Source organism: Mustelus asterias, unplaced genomic scaffold, assembly GCF_964213995.1.
Source record: "Mustelus asterias unplaced genomic scaffold, sMusAst1.hap1.1 HAP1_SCAFFOLD_74, whole genome shotgun sequence".
NCBI classification, from domain to species: domain Eukaryota; kingdom Metazoa; phylum Chordata; class Chondrichthyes; order Carcharhiniformes; family Triakidae; genus Mustelus; species Mustelus asterias.
The window spans coordinates 871597-892149 of NW_027590134.1; the positions used below are offsets into that span (position 1 = coordinate 871597).

A 20553-nucleotide genomic window follows, 5' to 3' on the forward strand; every position below is an offset into this window, starting at 1 on the left:
CCGCTGCTTCTTGCTTGCCTTCCTCCCAGTTCTTTTTTGTCACCTGTTCCCTTCATTTATTTCCTCCTTCCTTTCCCGCGGGGTTCAGCTTTTGCATCCTCTGACTTTACGCAGTCCTTTTGCCGCTTTAACTGCCATCAAAGAATTATAATTGAACAACCATAATTCTGTGAGCGGTTCCACTTTAAGGATTATTTCGGCCACAAATTCTTTGATTTCTCATTGGTTTCAGCTCCGGATCGAATTGAATGACGCAATGACGCTGGGCTGGGAGTGACGCTGCACGAGTCGCGCACGAGCGGCACATTCCGATTGGACAGTGCGTTCCGATTGGCGAGAGAAGATGTCCATCTCATTGGGGGCGTGCGTTGTTAGCAACGCGGTCTGTGATTGGGTACAATTAGAGCGTCATTTTCAATGGTCTCGAACTTCTGACTATGGAGATCACGGATTGGATAAAGCAGCTGTCACTCAGTGGGCGCAGAGCGGCCATTGGATAACCGCGATGGGGCAATTTCCGATTGGTTTTCCCAGCTGCCGGTCACAGGCCGTTGGCGGGGATTCACCCCGGGCCCATCAGACACCGCGCGGAGCGGCAGCAAATGTCCCGCCAGTGGCTTCAGTCCCCGGGCCCGGATTCTGAGCCCGCGGCGGAGCTCCGGATGGGAGCAGGGTTTCGGCAGCGGGAATCCCATCCTGCATGGCTGTGAATAGGGCGGCACCGTGGTTAGGGACCCTAGTTCGATTACGGTTTGGGTCACTGACTGTGCGGAGTCTGCACGTTCTCCCCGTGGGTTTCCTCCGGTTTCCTCCCACAGTTCAAAGATGTGTGGGTTCGGTGGATTGGCCGTGCTAAGTTGCCCCTGAGTGTCCGGGAGATCAGCTAGGGTAAATGCATGGGGTTATGGAGATAGGACCTGGGTGAGATTGTGGTTGGTGCGGACTCGATGGGCCGAATGACCGCCTTCTACGCTGTAGGATTCCATAAATCCGCAGCTCAGGGTTTCAATGGCAGCTTCCTGTGTAAACGTGTCACGCTGCAGTTCCCCAGTCTCAGCAGTGGCGGCACTGCAAACTCCCTGGAGTCAGGCCAATCAGCACAGAGACTGGGATCTTCCTGTGCTCTATGTGTGGGGCTCAGTGCCATTCCCGGTTAGAGCAACTCACTTTGCAGAGGCCACGGTTAGATCCTGGAATCATCCTGTGCTCTGTTTTGGGGGTGGGGCTTGGTTCCTCTGACTGAATCTCCCTTCTTGTTTGGTTCCAATTATAGCCTCTCTCTCTCTTATCGTCAGTCTGGGTGTTCCTGACTGAGCAGAATGGCCTGATCTCACCACACACATTGAGATGGAGGAGCTGCCGCTTGAGGTGCAGATGATTGAGAACTCCAGCCTTCTCTACACTTGTTTACTGAGGCCCAGCCCTTCATCCATCTTTAGTTTTCCCAGGATGTCAGGTACATTAACATCTTCATCTGCTGTGCACACTGACCTGACAGTGTGAAGGTATTGGAGCAGGATAGTGCAGTCAACCATGTCAAAGGTGTGGACAGGTTGAGAAGGATAAGGAGGGATAGTTTAACTGGGTAAGACTGCATTTACCCTGTTCTGATCTTTTCTTTCTGGCTATATGCAAAATATCACCTGCAATGATTTCCTGCCACTGCCACCCTTAATCAATGTCAGGACTGGAATTTGAAACCAGGCCTCGAGAGGAGTCTGTGACCTGAACGCAGCAGCTTCGACTACTCAGCCGTCCTGACACAGACTATTTATTTCACTCCTCTGCCACTTTATGGTTCCCCACTTTTAATTCCCAGTCTCGATCTCTCAGGAGCTTATGTTCACTTTAGCCTCTCTCTTGTTATATATTTAAAGAAACTCTTTCTGATTCTTTTTATATTACTTGTTCATTTACGTTTGTCGTTCATCTTCTCTCACGTTAGTATTTTTTTGGTCATCATTTGTTGGTTTTAGAAACTTCCCCAATGCTCTGTCTTATCACGAATATATGAAACATCCTATGTTCTTCTTTCAGTTTAATGCAATCTTAACTTCCTCGGTTAACCATGGTTGATTTATTCCCTTTCAGAATCCTTGTTCAACACTGGTATATATCTTTGTTGTGAGTCACTATCTGTGTGGAGTCTGCACGTTCCCTCCGTGTCTGTGTGTGTTTCCTCTGGGTACTCCAGTTCCTCCCGCAGTCTGAAAGGCTGAAAGGAACATTACAGCACAGGAACAGGCCCTTCAGCCCTCCAAGCCTGCACCGACCATGCTGCCTGACTGAACTAAAACCCTCTACCCTTCCGGGGACCATATCCCTCTATTCCCATCCTATTCATGTATTTGTCAAGACGCCCCTTAAAACTCACTGCCGTATCCACTTCCACGACCTCCCCTGGCAACGAGTTCCAGGCACCCACTACTCTCTGTGTAAAAAATCTGCCTCATACATCTTCTTTAAACCTTGCCCCTGGCACCTTCAACCTGTGCCCCCTAGTTCGGTGAATTGGTCATGCTAAATTCTCCCTCAGTCTACCTGAACAGCCGCCGGAGTATGGCGACGAGGGGATTTTCACAATAACTTCATTGCAGTGTTAATGTAAACCTACTTGTGACACTAATAAACAAACTTTAACCTTTACCAATTAAAAACATTATGAGCGACCCTGTCGAAAGTATTCTGAAATTCTAAATAAACAACATCCACCGGTTCTTCCTGGTCAACTCTACTAGTTACATCCTCGAAGAACTTCAGTAGTTTTATCAAGCATGATTTCCCTTTTGTAAATCCATGCTGACTTTATCTGATCATAACACTGCTTTCCAAACGCTTGGTAATGGGCTCGAGCAGCTGCCCTACGACTGACGTTCGGCTGACTGGTCATTGGTTCCCTCTTTCCTCTCTACCTCTGTTTTTGAATACAGGGTTTAGATTAGTTACCTCTCTATCCCTTGAAAGTAGTGACTCTGGCTGGGTTCAGTTCGACACTCACTGGTTCCTCTCTCTCTCTCCTGAAGGTGCTGTCTCTGGCTGGGATCTGTTCAGACACTGGAAATATGCAATAAAAGCAGAAAAGAAAGCTCAGCAGATTGGGCAGCATCTGTTTAGAGAGAGAAACAGTGTTAGTTTTTCAGGTTTGTGACCTTTCATCAGAACTTGAAAACATAGAAACTCGGAACAGGAGTCGGCCATTCAACCCTTCGTGTCTGTTCCATCATTCAATGTGATCATGGCTGATCCTCTATCTCAATTCCATATTCTGTTTTTCCCAATACCCCTTGATGCCATTAAAATCTAAAAAAAATCTCTCTCTCCTTCTTGAACCTATGCAGTGACTTTGTCTTCACAGCTTCTTTGGTCGAGAATTCCATAGGTTCACCTCCTCTGAGTGAAGAAATTTTCCCTCATCTCATTCCTAAATGGTGTACCCCGTATCCTAAGACTGAGCCCCATTGTTTTACATTCAAAGAACAAGGAACATTACAGCACAGGAACAGGCCCTTCAGCCCTCCAAGCCTGCACCGACCATGCTGCCTGACTGAACTAAAACCCTCTACCCTTCCGGGGACCATATCCCTCTATTCCCATCCTATTCATGTATTTGTCAAGACGCCCCTTAAAACTCACTGCCGTATCCACTTCCACTACCTCTCCTGGCAACGAGTTCCAGGCACCCACCACTCTCTGTGTAAAATATCTGCCTCATACATCTTCTTTAAACCTTGCCCCTGGCACCTTCAACCTGTGCCCCTGAGTAATTGACTCTTCCACCCTGGGAAAAAGCTTCTGACTATCCACTCTGTCCATGCCTCTCACAATCTTGTAGATGTCTATCAGGTCGCCCCTCATCCTCCGTCGTTCCAGTGAGAACAAACCAAGTTTCTCCAACCTCTCTTCATAGTTAATGCCCTCCATACCAGGCAACATCCTGGTAAATCTTTTCTGTACCCTCTCCAAAGCCTCTACATCCTTCTGGTAGTGTGGCGACCAGAATTGAACACTATGTTCCAAGTGCGTCCTAACTAAGGTTCGATAAAGCTGCAACATGACTTGCCAATTTTTAAACTCAATGCCCCGGCCGATGAAGGCAAGCATGCCGTATGCCTTCTTGACTACCTTCTCCACCTGCATTGCCACTTTCAGTGACCTGTGTACCTATTCACCCAGATCTTTTTGCCTATCAATACTCTTAAGTGTTCTGCCATTTACTGTATATTTCCTATCTGTATGAGACCTTCCAAAATGCATTACCTCACATTTGTCCGGGTTAAACTCCACGTGCCATCTCTCTGCCCAAGTCTCCAACTGATCTACATCCTGCTGTATCCTCTGATGGTCCTCACCGCTATCTGCAAATCCATCAACCTTTGTGTCGTCTGCAAACTTACTAATCAAGCCAGTTACATTTTCCTCCAAATCATTTATATATATTACAAACAGCAAAGATTCCAGCACTGATCCCTGAGGAACGCCACTTGTCACAGCCCTCCATTCAGAAACACACCGTTCCACTGCTACCCTCTGTTTTCTGTGACCAAGCCAGTTTTGTATCCACGTAGCCAGCACACATCTGATCCCATGCAACTTCACCTTCTGCACGAGTCTGCCATGAGGGACCTTGTCAAAGGCCTTACTGAAGTCCAAGTATACAACATCCACTGCCCTACCCTGATCAATCATCTTTGTTACTTCCTCGAAAAACTCGATCAAGTTCGTGAGACACAACCTCCCTGCTTGCCATCCTTCTTAAATAAAGGAACAACATTGGCTATTCTCCAATCCTCTGGGACCTCCCCTGTAAGAGTTTTAACAACACCAGGTTAAAGTCCAACAGGTTTATTTGGTAGCAAATGCCATTTGCTACCAGATAAACCTGTTGGACTTTAACCTGGTGTTGTTAAAATTCTGACTGTGTTTACCTCAGTCCAACACCGGCATCTCCACATCATGACGTCCCCTGTTGCCAGTGAGGATACAAAGATTTCCCTCAAGTCCCCAGCAATTTCCTCCCTTGCCTCTCTCAGTATTTTGGGGTATACCCCATCAGGCCCTAGGGACTTGTCTACCTTAATGTTTCTCAAGAACCTCAATACCTCCTCCTTTTTGATATCAACATGGCTCAAACTATCTACACATCCTTTCCCAGACTCATCACCCACCAAGTCCTTATCTTTGGTGAATACTGATGCAAAGTACTCATTTAATATCTCACCCATTTGCTCTGGTTCCATGCATAGATTCCCTCCCTTGTCCTTGAGTGGGCCCACCCTCTCCCTGGCTACCCTCTTGCTCTTGACATATGTATAAAAAGCCTTGGGATTTTCCTTAATCCTGCTGGCCAATGCTTTTTCGTGACCCCTTTTAGCCCTCCTTACTCCTTGCTTAAGTTTCTTTCTAACTTTCCTTGTATTCTACACTTGCTTCGTGTGTTCCCGGCCTCCTAGCTTTGACAAATGCTTCCTTTTTCTCTTTGACTCGGCTCACAATATCTCTCGTTATCCAAGGTTCCCAAAACTTGCCATACTTATCCTTCATCCTTACAGGAATGTGCTGGTCCTGAATCCCTATCAACTTACATTTGAAAGCCTCCCACATGCCAGATGTTGATTTGCCCTCAAACATCTTCCCCCAATCTACATTCTTCTGTTCCTGCCTAATATTGTTGTAATTAGTCTTCCCCCAATTTAGCACCTTAACTTGAGGACTACACTTATCTTTATCCACCAGTACCTTAAAGCTTACTGGATTGTGGTCACTGTTCCCGAACTGCTCCCCGACTGAAACATCGACCACCTGGCTTGGCTCATTCCTCAATACCAGGTCCAGTATGGCCCCTTCCCTAGTTGGACTATCTACATATTGTTTCAAGAAGCCCTCCTGGATGCTCCTCACAAACTCTGCCCCATCCACGCCCCTAGCATTAAGTGAGTCCCAATCAATATAGGGGAAGTTAAAATCTCCCACCACAACAACCCTGTTACTTTTATACCTTGCCAAAATCTGCCAACATATCTGTTCCTCTATCTCCCGCTGGCGTTGGGTGGCCAATAGTAAACCCCCAACATTATGACTACACCTTTCCTATTCCTGAGCTCTACCCATATTGCCTCGCTGTATGAGCCCTCTGAGGTGACCTCCCGGAGTACAGCTGTGATATTCTCCTCATACTCACCTGATGAACAAAGAACAATACAGCACAGCAACAGACCCTTCGGCCCTCCAAGCCTGCCCCGATCATGTGTTCCTAATTAGACCATCCGTTTGTATCCCTCTATTCCCAGTCTGTTCATATTTCTATGAACAGACTGGGAATAGAGGGATATTTCTATGAACAGACTGGGAATAGAGGGATACAAACGGATGGTCTAGTTCGGAACACATGATCGGGGCAGGCTTGGAGGGCTGAAGGGTCTGTTGCTGTGCTGTATTGTTCTTTGTTCATCAGGTGAGTATGAGGAGAATATCCATGTTCATGTGGCTATCTAGATAAGTCTTAAATTATCCCAGCGTGTCTGCCTCAACCACCTTGCTTGGCAGTGCATTCCAGGCCCCCACCACCCTCTGTGTAAAATACGTCCCCCGCATATCTGTATTGAACCTTGCCCCCTTGAAACTTGTGACCCCTTGTGTTTGTCATTTCTAAACTGGGAAAAAGCTTCCAACTGTTCACCCTATCTATGCCCTTCATAATTTTATAAACCTCTATTAGGTCGCCCCTCAACCTCCGTCTTTCCAGGGAGAACAACCCTAGTTTACTCAATCTCGCCTCATATCTAATACCCTCCATACCAGGCAACGTCCTGGTAAGCCTTTTCTGCACTCTCTCCAAAGCCTCCACGTCCTTCTGGTAGTGTGGCGACCAGAACTGGACGCAGTATTCCAAATGTGGCCTAACCAACGTTCTATATAACTGCAACATCATATGCCAACTTTTATACTCTATGCCCCGTCCAATAAAGGCAAGCATGCCATATGCCTTCTTCACCACCTTTTCCAACTGTGCTGCCACCTTTAAGGATCTGTGGACTTGCACACCCAGATCCCTCTGCGTGTCTATACTCCTGATGGGTCTGCCATTTATTGTATAGCTCCCCACTGCATTAGATCTACCAAAATGCATCACTTCTCATTTATCTGGATTAAATTCCATCTGCCATTTCTCTGTCCAATTTTCCAGCCTATCTATATCCTGCTGTATTCTCTGACAATGTTCATCACTATCCGCAACTCCAGCAGTCTTTGTGTCGTCCGCAAACTTACTAATCAGACCAGCTACATCTTCCAAATCATTTATATATATCACAAACAGCAGAGGTCCCAGTACAGAGCCCTGCGCAACACCACTAGTCACAAACCTCCAATCAGAAAAAGACCCCTCCACTGCTACCCTCTGTCTTCTATGGCCAAGCCAGTTCTGTACCCATCTAGCTAGTTCACCTTTGATCCCATGAGATTTAATCTTTTGCACCAGTCTGCCATGAGGGACCTTGTCAAATGCTTTACTAAAATCCATGGAGACGACATCCACGGCCCTTTCCTTGTCTATCATTTTTGTCACCTCCTCAAAAAACTCAACCAAATTTGTGAGGCATGACCTCCCTCATACAAAACCATGTTGTCTATCGCTAATGAGACTATTCAGTTCTAAACGTGTATAGATTCTATCTCTAAGAATCTTCTCCAACAATTTCCCTACCACGGACGTCAAGCTCACTGGCCTATAATTACCCCGGTTATCCTTGCTACCCTTCTTAAATAACAGGACCACATTTGCTATCCTCCAATCCTCTGGGACCTCACCTGTGTCCAATGAAGAAACAAAGATTTCTGTTAGAGGCCCAGCAATTTCATCTCTTGTCTCTCTCACTAATCTAGGACAGATGCCATCTGGCCCTGGGGATTTGTCTACCTTTATGCTTCCTAAAACACCTCACACTTCCTCCCTTGTAATTGCGATTTGTTCTAACGGGTCTACAGATCCCTCTGAGACACTACCAATCAACGTGTCTGTCTTCTTTGTGAATACTGATGCAAAGTATTCATTTAGGATCTCACCTACTTCCTTGGGTTCTAAGCATAATTCCCTTCCTTTGTTCTTGAGAGGTCCGACTCTTTCTCTGACAACCCTCTTGTTCCTAACATATGTATAAAATGCCTTGGGATTCTCCTTAATGAAGGGGCAGCGCTCCGAACCTAGTGGCTTGTGCTACCAAATAAACCTGTTTGACTTTAACCTGGTGTTGTGAGACTTCTTACTGTGTTTATCCCAGTCCAACGCCGGCATCTCCACATCATATTCTCCTTAACCAGTAGTGCAACTCCCCCACCCCTTTTACATCCCCCTCTATCCCGCCTGAAACATCTGTATCCTGGAATGTTAAGCTGCCAATCCTGTCCTTCCCTTAACCAAGTCTCTGTAATGGCAACAACATCGTATTTCCTAGTACTAATCCGAGCTCTAAGTTCATCTGCCTTACCTGTAACACTTCTCGCATTGAAACAGATGCACTTCAGTCCACCAGACCCTCTTTGATTATAAACCCCACCCTGCCTGCTGTTTCTCTGGGTCTTACTGGCCCGACTCTCTGGTTCTCCTTCAGCTAATTCACCTTTGCTTTGGTTCCCACCCCCCTGCTAAACTAGTTTAAATCCTTCCATGTGACATTGGCAAACCTCCCGGCCAGAATATTTGTGCCCTCCCAGTTTAGATGCAACCCGTCCTTCTTGTACAGGTCCCATCTGCCCCGAAAGAGACTCCAATCGTCCAGATATCTGAAACCCTCCCTCCTGCACCAGCTGTTTAGCCACATGTTGAGCTGCACTATCTTTCTATCCCTAGCCTCACTGGCACGTGGCACAGGGAGTAATCCTGTGATTACAACCCTCGAGATCCTGCTTTTTAACTTTCTGCCTAACTCCCTAAACTGCTGCTGCAGGACCTCATCACTCCTCTTACCTATGTCGTTAGTACCAATATGTACCACGACCTCTGGCTGTTTACCCTCTCCCTTCAGAATGCTTTCTGTCTGTTCAGGGACATCCTGGACCCTGGCACCAGGGAGGCAACATACCATCCTGGAGTCTCTTTCACGTCCACAGGAACGCCTATCTACACCCCTAACTATAGAATCCCCTATAACTATTGTTCTCGTGCTCTTTGTCCCTCCCTGCTTAACAACAGAGCCAGCCATGGTGCCACTGCTTTGGCTGCTGCTGCTGTTATTCCCTGATAGCCCATCTCCCCCAACAGTATCCAAAATGGTATACTTGCGAGAGAGGGGGATGACCACAGGGGATTCCTGCACTGACTGCCTGCCCCTTCTGGCGGCCACCCATCCATCTGCCTGCACCTTGGGTATGACCACATCTCTAAAGCTCCTATCTATGATGCTTTCCGCCTCCTCCATGCTCCTGAGGGCATCCAACTGCTGCTCCAACCTATCCATGCGGTCTGAAAGGAGCTGCAATTGGGTGCACTTCCTGCAGACATAGTTGTCCGAGATGCTGGAAGCCCCGGATCTCCCACATCCCACAAGTGCAACACTTAACCCCACCAACCGACATTTCGAGCACCAATTAAATTATTTGAGAAAATTTATAAAACTCTTACCTTCACTTTTACCTTCCCACGGTGGCCTTTTTTTTGATTAGAGGAGGGAGCAAGGGAAACACTAATGTAGTGTTTCGGGTTTACCGCTCCTTGACACCAGATCTTCAACTTCCCACTTCTTGGTAAATGTTGCTGGTCCGACTTCTCCCAGAATGCACCAGTGAAGTCCCTCAGCCGCCTCGACTGGATGTTCTAACTCCTGTTTATCACTGGAGGTGATCTTCCGCTTTCCACTTCTTGGTAAATGTTGCTGGTTCAAAAACCACGGAAAACATCCTTCCTGCATGTCGTCTGTCCAGCCCTGTTAGAATTTTATATGTTTTAATCAGATCTCATGTGATCCTTTCCTTTCTGTTTTTCACACCAAAGTGTAGAACTTCACATTTAGCCACGTTGTACTGCATCTGCCATGTGTTTGCGCACTCACTCAAGTTGTCCAAATTACCTTGAAGCCTCCTTGCATCCTCCTCACAACTCACAATTCTGCCCAGTTTTGTGTTGTCAGCAAACGTGGAAATGTTACATTTGGTTCCCTCATCCAGGTCGTACACGTGAATACGCACTGAAAAATGGGATTAGAAGAGATAGATGCTGATGGCCAGTACATACACGAGGGGCTGAATGGCCTCTTTCTGTGCTGTAAAATTCGATGACTCTCTGACCTCTTAAAGAAGTCATTCATTTGGGAACTCCTGAGATAATGATTGGTTCGATAGAAATAAAGATCTCTTGTCTTTTCTCTGGTGTCTTACACTTTGCTCCTTGCTTCCTGACAGGAATCTCCAAACTGGGGGAATTGTGGATCCTGGTGACATCACCCTGTTGGGTATGAAGCTATTGTCACAGAGTCCTGTGTTGTCAATGTACCGACCCGTTACCATAATTACCCAGTTTCACTGGATGTTGGCAGAATGTTTACCATCGGTTTGGTGGTCGACCTGCCAGCTGTTCATACGGAATACAGATGCTGTGAGTGAGCATTGTCCATCTCCCACTTACAGCAATGACAGTGACAACCTGCATCATTTCCTATTGGGACTAGAGTCATAGTCATAGAGTGACAGAGATTTACAGCTGGAAACAGGCCCTTCAGCCCAACTCATCCATGCTGCCCAGATTTTGCCATTAAACTAGTCCAGGTGCCTGCGTTTGCCCCATATTCCTCCATACCAATCTTACCCATGTAACTATCTAAATGCTTTTTCAAAGGCAAAATTGTAACCACCTCTAGTACTACCTCTGGCAGCTCGTTCCAGACAGTTACCACCGTCTGTGCAAAAATTGCCCCTCTGGACCCTTTTGTGTTTCTCCCCTCTCACCTTAAACCTATGCCCTCCTCTTTTAAACTCCCCGATCTTTGAGAAAAGACATTGACTATCGAGCTGATCTATAGCCCTCATTATTTTATAGATCTCTTTCAAATTTAATAATATTCTTTCTATAATAGGGTGACCAGAACTGCACACGGTATTCCTAGTGTGGCCTTCCCAATGTCTTGTGCAACTTCAACATGACGTGCAAAATCCTATTTGAGGATAAATGGGCCAATACATTGCATTGCCATTCCTACAGTTGTTAATGAAGTGAAAAAGCCGGTGTTTAATGAAAAGCCCCAGGTGGAAATCTACTCGAATGTAACAACACTGCAAAATCCTCAATTATTGTTGTTTCTGCTCAACCAGCCCTGGAAGCCCCGATTGGTCTGAAGTTGGAGGTGAAGAATAGCCAAATCTCAACAACTTGCTGACAGACATCAAATTCAGCTGCTTTGGAGCAAGGCGATCCTCGAACAGGCCATTCAGAGTTGGCTGGAGAACAGAGATGGAGTGAGCAAGGCCGGATTCTCGAGTGGTCAAAATGGGACCTCATTCATTGATGGAGTCTCCTACTCCAGTTCTCACTCCTTCTGACATTGTTGGATGGTTCGAAGTGGAGAAAATTTGTCAGGATGGAAGTGCTAACGAGATTCACAGTCACTCCGTTATCTTAGAGACCATTTTTAAGGCAATCTGTGCAGCGACTCCACTGTGGGGTGGATGTCAGATCAGCCCACCAGGTGGAAGGAGACCGAGAGCACAGACGAGGCCATTCAGCCCCAATACTTTCTTAAATGCTCCCCTGTGCAGTTCAAAAACTAGAAATCTGGGATTCGAGCCACGTTATGCAGGTGACTGGGAAAAGCACCATCGGATTAATCAGACCACTGGCCCATACCGGAAAGACTAAAAGCCCAGCAGAAGGACGTCAACATGTATTTTCACTTTTAATGTTTCTTCTTTACTCTAAATAACTTATTGTGTTTGTATAATTATCATAAATGTTTTACATTAAAACAAATACTCGGAATATTTAGCATTGCTGGAGAAGTGTAACTGCGAACAATGCCCTATTAATTCAGTTTGGGGAACACTTCCTGACAGAGGAAGACTGGGACATGACAGCTTCTCCCTATCAGCTCCTTCCAATTCCCTCCACAATTCTGAACACCTCTATCAAATCTCCTCTCAATCTTCTCTTCACCACAGACCCAAATTCTCCAATCTACCGATGTAACTGAACTTCCTCATCCCTGGACTCACGCCCAGAGATTTATTACACCCTTGCTAATGCATTCACACCCTTTCTAAACACTGCTGTCCAGATCAGAGTGCAATACTCCAATTGAGGCCAAACCAGGGTTTGATACAGGTTTCCCACAACTTGCTTCCTCTTGTTCACTATGCCCCCGACGTATAAAGCTCACAATCCCAAATGCCTTAGTAACCACACTCTCAACCTGCCACCTGAACAGCAATTATTTGTGTCACATTTGACCACAGGTCCCTTGTTCCTGCATGTCTTTACAATTGTATCATTTCTTTTCTCTTGTCTCTCCCTTTTCTTCCCACTGAAATAAATCATTTCACACTTCTCTGCTTTAAATTGGTCTTGTTTGGCCAACCCACGAGCTGTCTAAGAAACTGTGAGCTTCAACACTACCTCCTCACTGTTCACAATGCTGTCACATATTATGTAATTACCACAGTTTGAATGTGTGCTCTGTACAGCATTGCCGATGTCTCTAATATGTATCAGGAAGAGCAGAATTCCTAACACCAACTCTCCTGGAATCCCACTTTAACCGACCTCCAATCCAAATAAAAATACTTCCCACTGTGTTTCCTGTCACTCAGTCAGTTTCCTATCCATGTTGCTGCTGTCCCTTTTATTCTATCAGCTCCAAATGTTACCACAAGTTTGCTGTGTGCCCCTTTATTTATAAAATGCTTTTTGCCAGTCCATGTTCACATTAACCACATTCCCCTCATCAACCTTTTCTGTTACCCTCATGAAAATCTCGAGCAAGTTAAATATGATTCCCCTTTAATAATTATGTATGTGTTTTCCTTAATTAATGCACATTAGCACAAGTGAGTGTTAATTTTATCTGCAGTTATTGTTTGGAGAATATCCCACATTGCTGAGGTGAAACTGATTGGATTTAGTTGGCTTATCCTCACAGCCTTTTCTGAAAAAGTGTGTTTACCATTTGCAATTCTCCAGTCCTCTGGCACCACACATATAACTAGCAAGGATAGGAAACTTTTGGCCAATGCCTCTACAATTTCCACCCTTATTTCCCTCAGTATCCATGGATCCGTCTCTTCCAGTCACAAGAACACAGGAAATAAGAGCAGACATTGGCCACATGGCTCATCAATAATGTTCCTCCATTCAAGGGCAGCATGATGGCACAGTGGATAGCACTGCTGCCTCACAGCATCAGGGAACTGGGTTCAATTGCAGTCCCAGTTCACTGTGTGGGGTTTGCACATTCTCCCCTTGTCTGCGGGGGTTAGGTTGATTGGCCATGCTAAATTGACTCTTAGTGTCAGGGGATTAGCAGGGTAAATATGTGCGGTTACGGGAATAGGGCTTGATGGGTTGAATGGCCTCATTCTGCACTGTAGGGATTGTATGATTCAATACAATGATGAGTTATGTGTCTTTATGCCATACAGTGCGAAGCACAGAGGCACAGCATTAAAACAAGAACAGCATCAGACAATACAAAGATAGAAATCATACATATTTCTGACAAGTTTTTCAAAAGTCACTACATTTTCAGTATTCACCATCAAAATCAGGTAAAGCATTTGAAATATCAACAATTCTATGTGGGGAAAACAAATTGTGAATATCGTCGCATGAACCAAATTTCTGCACTTTATACTGATGCCCACCCAAAATACAGTAGATGCGAATAAAGATCTTTTGAAGCTTAGGTAATAAGGCCATGTATCAATTTATAATATTGAACTAAACCATAAATCAGCCTTCTCTAAAGATTGCAATTCAAGAATCCTTAATCCTTCATCAGGTATTCCCCTCATGCCTTCCATTTTCCTGGTTACATATCATTGCACTCTCTCTATCAGCTGAATATCTCTTTGAAAGTGTGGGTTCCAAAGTATGGGTGCAGTCTCCAGATGTGGGCATACCAGCTTCTTATAGAGTTTCAGATCTTGGGTTCAACTCCAGTTTACTCCTCACTCCCTTGATTCCCAAAGAAACCAAAATGTGTCTATCTCAGCCTGAACTGCAATAGAATCCCTCCAGCGCAGATGGAGGCCATTTGGCCCATTGAGTCTGCACCGACTCTCTGAGACACCATCCCACCCAGAACCTGTCTCAGTCACCCCACATATTTATCCCCTTAACTGATACATTTGGGAAACAAAGGGTACCTTAACAAGGTACCGCAAGATAGGTTGTTGCATAAGGTTAAATCTCACGGGATCCAGGGTGAGGTATCTTAATGAATACAAAATTGGCTTCTTGACAGAAGCCAGAGGGTGGTTGTAGTGGGTTGTTTTTCAAACTGGAGTCCCGAGGGGTGTGCCTCAGGGATCAGTGCTGGGTCCACTGTTATTTGTCATTTATTTTAATGATTTGGATGAGAATATAGGAGGCATGGTTAGTAAGTGTGCAGATGACACCAAGATTGGTGGCATCGTGGACAGTGAAGAAAGTTATCTCCAATTGTAAAGGGATCTTGATCAATTGGGCCAGTGGGCTGACGAATGACAGACGGAGTTTAATTCAGACAAATGCAAGGTGATGCATTTTGGTAGATTAAACCAGGGCAGATTTACCAAGTTAATGGCAGAGCGTTGGGGAGAGATGCAGAACAAAGAGATCTCGGGGTACATGTTCAAAGCTCATTGAAAGTGGAGTCACAGGTGGACAGAGTGGTGAAGAAGGCATTTGGCATGCTTGGTTTCATCGGTCAGAACATTGAATACAGGAATTGGGACGTCCTGTTGAAGTCATACAAGTCATTGGTAAGGCCACACTTGGAATACTGTGTACAGTCCTCGTCACTATTGTAGAAAGGGTATCATTAAACTAGAGAGCATGCAGAAAAGATTTACTCGGATGCTACCGGGACTTGATGGTTTGAGTTTTAAGGCGAGGCTGGATAGACTGGGATTTTTTTCTCTGGATGTAGGAGGCTGAGGGGTGATCTTATAGAGATCTATAAAATAATGAGGGACACAGATCAGCGAGAATAGTTAATATCTTTTCCCAAAGGTTGGGGAGTCGAAAGCTCGAGTGCACAGGTTTAAGGTGAGAGGGGAGAGATACAAAAGTGTCCAGAGGGACATTTGTTTTACACAGAGGGTGGTGAGTGTCTGGAACAAGCTGCCAGAGGTAGTAGTAGAGGTGGGTACAATTTTGTCTTTCAAAATGCATTTCCACAGTTACATGGGTAAGATGGGTATAGAGGGATATGGGCCAAATGCAGGCAAATGGGATTTGCTTGGTGGTTTAAAAAAAGGGCGGCATGGACAAGTTGGGCCGAAGGGCCTGTATGCTGTAAACCTCTGTGACTCGGAACCCATTCGGCCTATCTTGTCCATGCCAGCCCGAGGCCCCCCTTTCCAAGCTCACCTTCCTGCACCCGGCCCGGAGCCATGCAGCTGAAAGCATGATGGCGATCGAAATACTTCATACCAAAAAATCAGCAGGTTTTTTTGAAATAGCGGAAGTAATCACTTCACAATCATAACCGCTGCGAGCGGGGCTCGAACCTGCGCGGGGAAACCCCATTGGATTTCAAGTCCAACGCCTTAACCACTCGGCCATCGCAGCTGCGCATTTCTGTAAATAATGTAACCTCAGTAATGTTTATATTAACTTCTATCAAGTACCGGGATTGTGCAGAGCACAGTGTGTGAGCTGAAATGTGTTCCTCTACCGTTACTTTGTATCTTTGTCACGAACGGAGAACTCATTTGATGTCAGAGATTTGTTTTCCTATTTCAATATTTTTTCATGAGAAACGAATTACGTCCGAATAGAAAAAAATAAAAACTGATACGTCTATTTTAATTCACTATTGTCAAATGTTGCGTTCGCCCTGTTTTTGTCCACTCGGTTTAAAATAATATTCGCGGATAAGGTTCTAAAACAAATTATAAATGCGATGGCCGGGAATCGAACCCGGGTCAACTGCTTGGAAGGCAGCTATGCTCACCACTATACCACCACCGCTCACTCTGCTGAAGGAATCGTTATTTTAATCAGTTGTAATTACGGAACTACCTGAGTTGCTGATTTCATTCCGCACCAGGTGTGTCCATAGCACAGTTTGTAAACTGAACTTGGTTTGTCTCGTTTTTCTGGACAGTTCAATTTATCTTTTTACTGTTGTTTCTGACTGGGAACTCATTGTTTAATTTTGAGGCCTGTCCTTTCACTTAAACAACTGAAAGCAAACTGAAGCTTGATTTTCCATTAGAAATCTTTAGTGAATTTTATTTTAGGAGTGCCCACCTACTGTTGTGACATGCGATAGCTAATTAAATAAATCACCACTGTGATGGTCAGGAACTGACGTTTGGTCAAATGCTCGCCCAGTCACCACTCCACCACCATCGTTCACCTGACTGTGCCACTCCCTCAGTAAGAAAGTCCAGCTCTGACAATGAATCTGGTTCCCTCCAGGCCCAATCGGAGGATGGTCAGAAACTGTGTGTCGCTTTTAGAAACTCCATTATCAGCGAGTGGGGGATTATTATTGAACTGGCTGTCACTGGGTGTTGAGGTTGTGATTTATTGTTACCTGTCAGTGCAGGAGCAACAAATAAAACAGGAAATCGAGAGACTCCAAGAGCAGATAATTTGTATTTCATCGTAAACAAACACAGTGATGTCAGCAATCACTGTAATAACTGGGGGGGGGGGGGGGGGGAACAGATATGATTGGCTCTGGCCGCTGAATCTGGTGAACAGATATGGTCCTACACCACATGGACTGCAGCGGTTCCAGAAGGCAGCTCATCACCACCTTCCCAAGGGCAATTAGGGATGGGCAATAAATGCTGACCCAGACAGCGACGCCCACATTCCATGAATGAATTCAAAGACAATCTGTGGGGAGCGGGCTTCAGAGTGTTTAACAGTTACTGAGGTGAAAAACTAACTAACCCCCTGGAATCCGGAGCAAAGGCCGGAAGGAGGGGAAATTCCGTCCTGGGACCTTACAGTTGGTGAAAGTTTTGTCCTGTGAATGTGTAGATGTGAATATTGTGTAAGAGAGAGTGTATGAAAGGAGCGGGCGGTTCAGCCGAATCCAACTGTGTTTGTGTGTCTGTTCTGATCATGAGATCTCCGAGTCTCTCTTGTGTAAAATAAAATAATCTTCCAATCAAAGATTCCCTTAGTCCCCCTGCTGAGCCCCAAAGTTAGATTTCAAGGCAAATGGTTCGCTAAATTGAAGATTTGAGTGGAAAAGTTGAGAACATGTCAGCTATCGCGTGTGAGAGCGCGATCAGTGCAGCAGTAAAACGGGTTTCAGTGGAAAATGGAGTTCTCAGTTCGAGTGAAACCTTTTCAACAGCAAACATTCGTGTGTCAGAGACATGAAGGATGTGAGCTGGATCTCTGGAGAGGCGGAATTTCATTGGAATGGGAGAGTTTGAGAGGAGAGAGAAACACAGAGAGGCTGGAGGAGCCGGGAGCTGACAGCAGCTTGTCTCTGCTCCGTCCGCTCTCTGCCTTTAAGTTGCTCTGTGCCGCCACCACTGGGTTCATTTCGGATCCAGTTCTGACTCTCACACAGATTTTCCACACTCTCTCGGATATGACTGAAACTGCAGCCGCCGAAACGGCTCCTCCAGCCGCTCCCGCTCAAGTGAAGTCTCCCAGGAAGAAGAAGGCGGCTCCCCGACCTGCGGCAGCCGGTCCCAAGTTAGGCGAGCAGATCCTCAATGTTGTGGCGGAATGCAGCGATCGCAAGGGGATGTCCCTGGCCGCGATAAAGAAAGCTTTGGCTGGCAGCGGAGTGGATGTGGGGAAGCGCGTCTCCCAGATCAGGTTAACGATCAAGAGGAAGGTGGAGACAGGGTCTCTGGTGCAGACAAAGGGACAGGGCGCCTCCGGCTCCTTCAAACTCGCTAAGAAGGAAAGCCCGGGGAAAATGGGAAAGAAGGCGAAGAAACCAACAGCCAAGAAACCTTTAGTAAAGAAAACAGCGGCCAAGAAGGTGACAACAAAGAAAGCAGCAGCCAAGAAACCCGCAGCAAAGAAAACTCCAGTGAAGAAATCAACAGTGAAGAAAACAAGCAGCAAGAAGGCGGCAACTCCAAAAAAGGCGGTGAAGAAAGCAGCCCTGAAGAAAAAGTCTCCTGTGAAGAAGGTGACGGGCGGAAAGTCTGTCAAAAAAGTGACTAAATCGAAGGCCAAACCCAAAGTGAAAGCAGCAAAAGCGAAGAAAGCGTCAGGAAAGAAGTGAAACAACCCGAGCAAATTGTAAACCTCTGAACCCAAAGGCTCTTCTCAGAGCCACCCACATCTCTCAGGAAAGAGCTGATCCCGCAAGGAAATGATTCCTGTCCCGCGGCCCGGCTCGTTCTCAATAGAGATCATTTCAAATTCAGACTAAAGCAAAACACAGCAGATGCTGAATTTCATTTGAATTGCATATTTGTTCAATCGCCACTTTCTCTCATAATAAAGATGTCTGGTAGATTCATAAGAACATAAGAATATAAGAAATAGGAGCAGGAGTAGGCCATCTAGCCCCTCGAGCCTGCCCCGCCATTCAATAAGATCATGGCTGATCTGACGTGGATCAGTACCACTTACCCGCCTGATCCCCATAACCCTTAATTCCCTTACCGATCAGGAATCCATCCATCCGCGCTTTAAACATATTCAGCGAGGTAGCCTCCACCACCTCAGTGGGCAGAGAATTCCAGAGATTCACCACCTTCTGGGAGAAGAAGTTCCTCCTCAACTCTGTCTTAAACCGACCCCCCTTTATTTTGAGGCTGTGTCCTCTAGTTTTATCTTCCTTACTAAGTGGAAAGAATCTCTCCGCCTCCACCCTATCCAGCCCCCGCATTATCTTATAAGTCTCCATAAGATCCCCCCTCATCCTTCTAAACTCCAACGAGTACAAACCCAATCTCCTCAGCCTCTCCTCATAATCCAAACCCCTCATCTCTGGTATCAACCTGGTGAACCTTCTCTGCACTCCCTCCAATGCCAATATATCCTTCCTCATATAAGGGGACCAATACTGCACACAGTATTCCAGCTGCGGCCTCACCAATGCCCTGTACAGGTGCATCAAGACATCCCTGCTTTTATATTCTATCCCCTTCACAATATAGGCCAACATCCCATTTGCCTTCTTGATCACCTGTTGTACCTGCAGACTGGGCTTTTGCGTCTCATGCACAAGGACCCCCAGGTCCCTTTGCACGGTAGCATGTTTTAATTTGTTTCCATTGAGATAATAATCCCATTTGTTATTATTTCCTCCAAAGTGTATAACCTCGCATTTCTCAACGTTATACTCCATTTGCCATATCCTCGCCCACTCACTCAGCCTGTCCAAATCTCTCTGCAGATCTTCTCCGTCCTCCACACGATTCACTTTTCCACTTATCTTTGTGTCGTCTGCAAACTTCGTTACCCTACACTCCGTCCCCTCCTCCAGATCATCTATATAAATGGTAAACAGTTGCGGCCCGAGTACCGATCCCTGCGGCACGCCACTAGTTACCTTCCTCCAACCGGAAAAACACCCATTTATTCCGACTCTTTGCTTCCAGTCGGATAGCCAGTCCCCAATCCACTTTAACACACTACCCCCAACTCCGTGTGCCCTAATCTTCTTCAGCAGCCTTTTATGGGGCACCTTATCAAACGCCTTTTGGAAATCCAAAAACACCGCATCCACCGGTTCTCCTCCATCAACCGCCCTAGTCACATCTTCATAAAAATCCAACATGTTCGTCAAGCACGACTTTCCCCTCATGAATCCATGCTGCGTCTGATTGATCGAGCCATTTCTATCCAGATGCCCTGCTATCTCCTCTTTAATAATGGATTCCAGCATTTTCCCTACTACAGATGTTAAGCTGACCGGCCTATAGTTACCCGCCTTTTGTCTCCTTCCTTTTTTAAACAGCGGCATAACATTAGCCGTTTTCCAATCAACCGGCACTACCCCAGAATGCAACGAGTTTTGATAAATAATCACTAACGCATCCACTATTACCTCTGACATTTCTTTCAATACCCTGGGATGCATTCCATCCGGACCCGGGGACTTGTCCACCTTCAGTCCCATTAGTCTACCCAGCACTGCCTCTCTGGTAACATTAATTGTATTAAGTATTTCTCCTGCTGCCAACCCTCTATCGTTAATATTTGGCAAACTATTTGTGTCCTCCACCGTGAAGACCGACACAAAAAACTTATTTAAAGACTCAGCCATATCCTCATTTCCCACTATTAACTCCCCCCTCTCGTCCTCCAAGGGTCCAACATTCACTCTAGCCACTCTATTCCTTTTTACATATTTATAAAAACTTTTACTATCATTTTTTATATTAATTGCTAGCCTAGCTTAATAGTCTATCCTTCCTTTCTTTATCGCT

At 45.8% G+C, this 20553-nt stretch overlaps 2 protein-coding genes and 2 non-coding genes across 16 annotated transcripts; 2 read left to right on the top strand and 2 right to left on the bottom strand.

The window, feature by feature from the left end:
- The first annotated feature begins 564 nt into the window (after positions 1-564).
- Positions 565-12771, top strand: LOC144483468 (uncharacterized). 13 transcript variants are annotated; one of them, XM_078202159.1, is made up of 5 exons: positions 583-726; positions 1274-1456; positions 3024-3140; positions 10393-10442; positions 11299-12771. In XM_078202159.1, exons 2-5 carry the CDS (start codon positions 1348-1350, stop codon positions 11320-11322), a joined length of 300 nt encoding a protein of 99 aa, XP_078058285.1. In that variant the 5' UTR covers positions 583-726; positions 1274-1347; the 3' UTR covers positions 11323-12771. The 13 variants fall into 13 exon arrangements, 4 of the variants coding, with proteins under 4 accessions (XP_078058285.1, XP_078058282.1, XP_078058284.1 ...); XM_078202156.1 differs by having other exon boundaries at positions 588-726; positions 11064-12771; XM_078202158.1 differs by having other exon boundaries at positions 716-726; positions 1296-1456; positions 11064-12771.
- A 2898-nt stretch (positions 12772-15669) lies between these two features.
- trnas-uga (transfer RNA serine (anticodon UGA)) lies at positions 15670-15751 on the bottom strand. Its single transcript has one exon. It is a non-coding gene; the product is annotated as a tRNA-Ser (tRNA).
- A 330-nt stretch (positions 15752-16081) lies between these two features.
- trnag-ucc (transfer RNA glycine (anticodon UCC)) lies at positions 16082-16153 on the bottom strand. Its single transcript has one exon. It is a non-coding gene; the product is annotated as a tRNA-Gly (tRNA).
- Positions 16154-17744: 1591 nt separating this feature from the next.
- On the top strand, positions 17745-18395 carry LOC144483478 (histone H1-like). The gene has a single exon (XM_078202171.1). The coding sequence runs from the start codon at positions 17745-17747 to the stop codon at positions 18393-18395; it is 651 nt and encodes a 216-aa protein (XP_078058297.1).
- The last annotated feature ends 2158 nt before the right edge of the window (positions 18396-20553 follow it).